The sequence below is a fragment of the Syngnathus typhle genome, linkage group LG19 (genome assembly GCF_033458585.1).
Source record: "Syngnathus typhle isolate RoL2023-S1 ecotype Sweden linkage group LG19, RoL_Styp_1.0, whole genome shotgun sequence".
NCBI lineage: Eukaryota > Metazoa > Chordata > Actinopteri > Syngnathiformes > Syngnathidae > Syngnathus > Syngnathus typhle.
The window spans coordinates 4,517,359-4,522,529 of NC_083756.1; the positions used below are offsets into that span (position 1 = coordinate 4,517,359).

At 45.0% G+C, this 5,171-nt stretch overlaps 1 protein-coding gene across 1 annotated transcript; it reads left to right on the top strand.

Moving 5' to 3' along the window:
* The first annotated feature begins 1 nt into the window (after position 1).
* ggh (gamma-glutamyl hydrolase (conjugase, folylpolygammaglutamyl hydrolase)) lies at positions 2–2,089 on the top strand. The gene is made up of 9 exons (XM_061266004.1): positions 2–276; positions 363–471; positions 539–589; positions 963–1,047; positions 1,114–1,252; positions 1,330–1,436; positions 1,496–1,586; positions 1,657–1,791; positions 1,856–2,089. Exons 1-9 carry the CDS (start codon positions 96–98, stop codon positions 1,972–1,974), a joined length of 1,017 nt encoding a protein of 338 aa, XP_061121988.1. The 5' UTR covers positions 2–95; the 3' UTR covers positions 1,975–2,089.
* The last annotated feature ends 3,082 nt before the right edge of the window (positions 2,090–5,171 follow it).

Genomic DNA, 5,171 nt, shown 5'->3' on the forward strand with positions numbered 1-5,171 from the left:
CAAGCCGCAAATCCTACGAATGACAATCTGGATCCCCTATCCAAAGGTTACAACTCCCATTTATCGATTTTCACGTCGCTCCCGAATTCTTTCTGATGACTGTTATTGACAAATTGTTGGCCAGGCGAGGCTGCCACACGCTCGAATCGTTTCTGTCCTCTTTTTTTTCGCTTCGAAACATGTTTGTGCTCACGTGTTGCGTTTCTTTGCTCTTTTTGCTTTGCCTGCCGGCGCTTGACTCCACGCAAGTTGGAAGCAACGACAAGCCCATAATAGGTCAACTTCCTCCATTTTCAAGTTTGTCTTCTTCTGAGCTGACTTGTTTATTTTTTTGGTTAACGTGTGTTTATTCTCTTTCGAAGGCATACTCGCGCAGGATCTGTCCAAGCCTCCAGAAAATAAGACTTCTTACATCGCTGCCTCCTATGTCAAGTTCCTGGAAGCGGCAGGAGCCCGAGTGGTCCCAATCAGGTTCGGCTCCACATCATCTCCATCAACTCGTTGTCGTGGCGGTGCATTGGAGCTTCTCTTTTTGCAGGATCAATCAGACTGATAAAGAGTACAGGAGACTCTTCGACTCCATTAATGGGTACGTACGATTTGCTAGTTGTGTTTTTTTTTTAAATTCAGTCACAGCAATAAAGCCATGAACTTGTTAACATTGCTTCTTCTGGCACATCTATGGTGATTGACAGAAAACATGTGACTCTGCCCTTTCCGAAGTCCATGAATGTGTGTGCAAGTCTGTAAATCTAGCACGTGACTCACACGAGCAGCGGAGCAAAGTTTTAAACCCCCTGCTTCATTGCAGAAGATAGTCCTGCAGTATATTTATGGCTGTGGTTCCAAAGTTTTACCATGTTCACGAAAACATCTCAAATGATCAAATCCATTTGCATTTTCTCACAAGTTGGTCAGTTTGGCACATTCTCATGGTTGTGAATTCTCGCCGCTCTATGCAGCGTGCTTTTCCCAGGAGGCGGGGCCAGCATAGTCTCATCAGGCTACCAGAGGAGTGCCAAGATCTTCTACGAGATGAGCCTGGAGGTAGGCACGTGGTTGCGCAACAAACGCCCGCTCTTGTGAGTGAGACAGAGGATGTGTGCGGCACAGGCCAAGCAGAGGGGCGACCTCTTCCCCATCTGGGGAACGTGCCTGGGCCTGGAGCAGCTCCTCGTCTTGACCAACGGCGTCTCGCTCCTGACACGCACAAACACCAGCGACGTGTCCTTGCCGCTCGACTTCACCAAAGGTGTGCTCTTCGCCACCCGCTTGGCACCTTTATCTCAACGTGGTCTTAGATTAGCGTTACCCTAACCTTACCCCCAGAGGCCAAAGGCAGCAGAATGTTCCGAGACTTCCCCGCTGAGCTCATGGATGCGTTGGCCTTGGAACCGCTTACGGAGAACTCGCACCAATGGAGTTTGCCCATGGAGGTATGACCATCGCGCTGCGACGTTGCTGCTCTTTTGCCAACTTGTTGTTTTTCATGCAGGCGTTCAACAGAAGCAACACTCTGACCTCTTTCTACAAAGTCCTCTCCACCAACACAGACGGAAAAATCGAGTTTCTGTCCACGATGGAAGGTACGCGGAATGAGCCGGCCACTCCCGCGGCCTTGCGCTTTTCCTGACGGACGGCCCGTGTGCTCCGCAGCGTTCGACTACCCCATTTACGGCACGCAGTGGCACCCGGAGAAAAACGCCTTTGAGTGGAGGAAGCCGTATGTGGCGCACACGCCCTTGGGAGTGCGTCTCACCTTCTACATGGCAGAGTTTTTTGTGGGCGAAGGTAAGAAAGCGGGCTGTGGGCTCTTGCCTCGCTGAAGGTGCGCTTGTTTTGTTTGCGCTCACAGCCAGGAAGAACCTCCACCGATTTGCCACAAAGGACGAGGAGAGTCAAGCGCTCATCTACAACTTCAGTCCCGTGAGAGCCAGCGCAGAGAGCGTCTTTGAGCAAATCTACTACTTCTGACACGCCCTCACAGTTCACCTCCCGCCTCACGATAGACTTCATGTATTGTACTATGTATAATAAGGATATGCTATGAAATCACTTTTACACAAAATAAAACTCGTGAACTCTGCAATTTATACTCTTATTTATTACCTTATTTTTTTTGTTTTTCTTTTGTTTCCATCTTTTTCTCATATCGTCCAGCACTTTACTTTTGGAGACTTGTCTGTTTTAAATGTGCTTTGTGGATTAAAATTTGGACCTTTGCCTCTGATTTAAAATAAATTATCCCACAACTACACTGTTAGTGTTCATCACTATATCTTCTTTGCAAGAACCACACTGGAGACAGTTTGCAATTGCAAACACACACACACTGATCCTTTTTATTTATCTTTTTATAAATCAAATAATCAAAAATCATGGTCAAAGCTTCACGGGAAGTGATAAAGGCCACACCCACACTTACCCCCACTTTCTGATTGGCTGTTTGATCTGTGACGTCACTGCCACCCTCGGGGCCGCATTCCAACATGTTTTCCAAGATTCCTTCATTAAGTGCACCTGCGTGAAAAGTTTTAGCTACCGAGAACGTGAAAATGAGCTAAATGTTTTCGCGCAGGTGTGTTTAACGAGGGTAACTTGTAATGCATATTGGAACGCGGCCCCGAGGACAAGAGCTTGATACCTTTGACCTTTGACCATGATATTTCCCTAATAAAGTGGCCTGTTATTAGGTACACTTGAGAATGGCGGTGTACCTAATGGAGTGTCCTTGTGATTCGCTCATTAAGTCAGTGCTTCTCAAATAGTGGGGCGCGCCCCCCTTGACCGCGCGTGTGACCCTGGGGAACAGGCTTTTTTTTTGGCAGTACTAGAATAAAGTGTAATTGCGCGTTTACTACAGCAGGGGGCAGTGGCGCTCTCATTGTTACTTCTGTCACGTTTGCGACAGTGCAACATTTTACGACTTACAAGACAAGTTAGGATAGTCACGGTGGGGAGGGGGGGCGCGAATAGTTTTCTTCTTGCTAGGGGGGGGCGTAACAGAAAATAATTGAGAAGCACTGGGTTAAATAAAGGTTAAACTAAAAAAAAAAAAAAAAAAAAAAAAAAAGTGAACCCTGAACTTTGAACCCGCGGTGACCCCGCGGTGACCCCACGGTGACCCCGTGGTGACCCCTGGGTGACCTTTGAACCCTGAACTTTCAACTCTAGTTAAAAATCGAAAATGTGCACATGACCCCCGTGAACTTTGAACCGACCTTTGACCCCTGGGTGAACTTTGAACCGTAAACTTTGACCTTTGACCCCTAGCTAATTACGTTTTTTTTTTTTTTTTTAAACCGGCATAGCAGAACGATCCATGGTCTTCAGATGCCGCGCTGTCGCCATCTCCTGGTCAGTTAGTGAAATGCTTTTGCTGATGTTTTTTTTCCTCTCAATTAAAACAAATCAATTAGCCAGTTGGTTTTCTTTATTTAATATCTATTATCAGACAAAACCAAATTGTGAATCAGTCACCTAGGCTATAGCAGAACAAACAATCCATGGTCTTCAGATGCCACGCTGTCGCCATCTCCTGGTCAGCTAGTGAAATGCTTTTGCTGTTTTTTTTTCCTCTCAATTAAAACAGATCAATCAGCCAGTTGGCTTTCTTTATTTAATATCTGATATCAGACAAAACCAAATTGTGAATCAGTCACCTAGGCTATAGCAGAACAAACAATCCATGGTCTTCAGATGCCACGCTGTCGCCATCTCCTGGTCAGCTAGTGAAATGCTTTTGCTGTTTTTTTTTCCTCTCAATTAAAACAAATCAATCAGCCAGTTGGTTTTCTTTATTTAATCTCTGATATCAGACAAAACCAAATTGTGAATCAGTCACCTAGGCCAGTGCTTCTCAAATAGTGGGGCGCGCGGTGCTATTCCTGGGGGGGCGCGTGTGACCCTGGGGAACAGGCTTTTTTTTTGGCAGTACTAGAATAAAGTGTAATTGCGCGTTTACTACAGCAGGGGGCAGTGGCGCTCTCATTGTTACTTCTGTCACGTTTGCGACAGTGCAACATTTTACGACTTACAAGACAAGTTAGGATAGTCACGGTGGGGAGGGGGGGCGCGAATAGTTTTCTTCTTGCTAGGGGGGGGCGTAACAGAAAATAATTGAGAAGCACTGCATTAAGTGCACCTGCGTGAAAAGTTTTAGCTACCGAGAACGTGAAAATGAGCTAAATGTTTTCACGCAGGTGTGTTTAACGAGGGTAACTTGGAAAACATATTGGAACGCGGCCCGGAGGACTAGCGCTTGACACCTGTGACCTTTGACCATGATATTTCCCTAATAAAGTGGCCTGTTATTAGGTACACTTGAAAATGGCAGTGTACCTAATGGAGTGTCCGTGTGATTACCTCGTTAAGTGCACCTGCGTGAAAAGTTTTAGCTACCGAGAACGTGAAAATGAGCTAAATCTTTTCACGCAGGTGTGTTTAACGAGGGTAACTTGGAAAACATATTGGAACGCGGCCCGGAGGACTAGCGCTTGACACCTGTGACCTTTGACCATGATATTTCGCTAATAAAGTGGCCTGTTATTAGGTACACTTGATAATGGCAGTGTACCTAATGGAGTGTCCGGGGGATTACCTCGTTAAGTGCACCTGCGTGAAAAGTTTTAGCTACCGAGAACGTGAAAATGAGCTAAATGTTTTCACGCAGGTGTGTTAACGAGGCTAACTTGGAAAACATATTGGAACGCGGCCCCTCAAGGACTGGAGGTCGACCAGTTTATTAATGTTTATTAAAATTGTAATAATAAAAGTAACTTTCAAACCAGCAATTTAATGTGAAATTGCAGTAGATATATTGGATAACAATATTTAGGCATATATATCCATACACGTTATTTTAAGTGTTATAAAATAAAGATTACCCAAAGAGAAGCATCATCTCCCCGTTTTTGCATAACGGCGCATTCCTTCATAAAATTAGACATCACAGGAAGTTACGTCATTTTCTTCTTCGTTTTGTTTTACGGCGTGGTGGCACCAGCTTCAATGCGCATTACTGACACCTACTGGTCAAAGTCATATGAACTGTAAAAAGAACAAATCACATTTAATGATGAAGCCAATTGATTAAAAAGGTGTTTATTGAATCTGAATATTGATCTGCTTATTTCCATTTTCCATAGTTGCATTGACATACTTATAAAATA

Bases quoted from the DNA above. Each gene is read 5' to 3' on its own strand.
- ggh (XM_061266004.1), top strand. From the start codon at position 96: ATGACTGTTATTGACAAATTGTTGGCCAGGCGAGGCTGCCACACGCTC. The intron at 1,253-1,329 runs GTGTGCTCTTCG...CCTTACCCCCAG, and splicing joins GCCGCTCGACTTCACCAAAG to AGGCCAAAGGCAGCAGAATG. The intron at 1,437-1,495 runs GTATGACCATCG...TTTTTCATGCAG, and splicing joins AATGGAGTTTGCCCATGGAG to GCGTTCAACAGAAGCAACAC.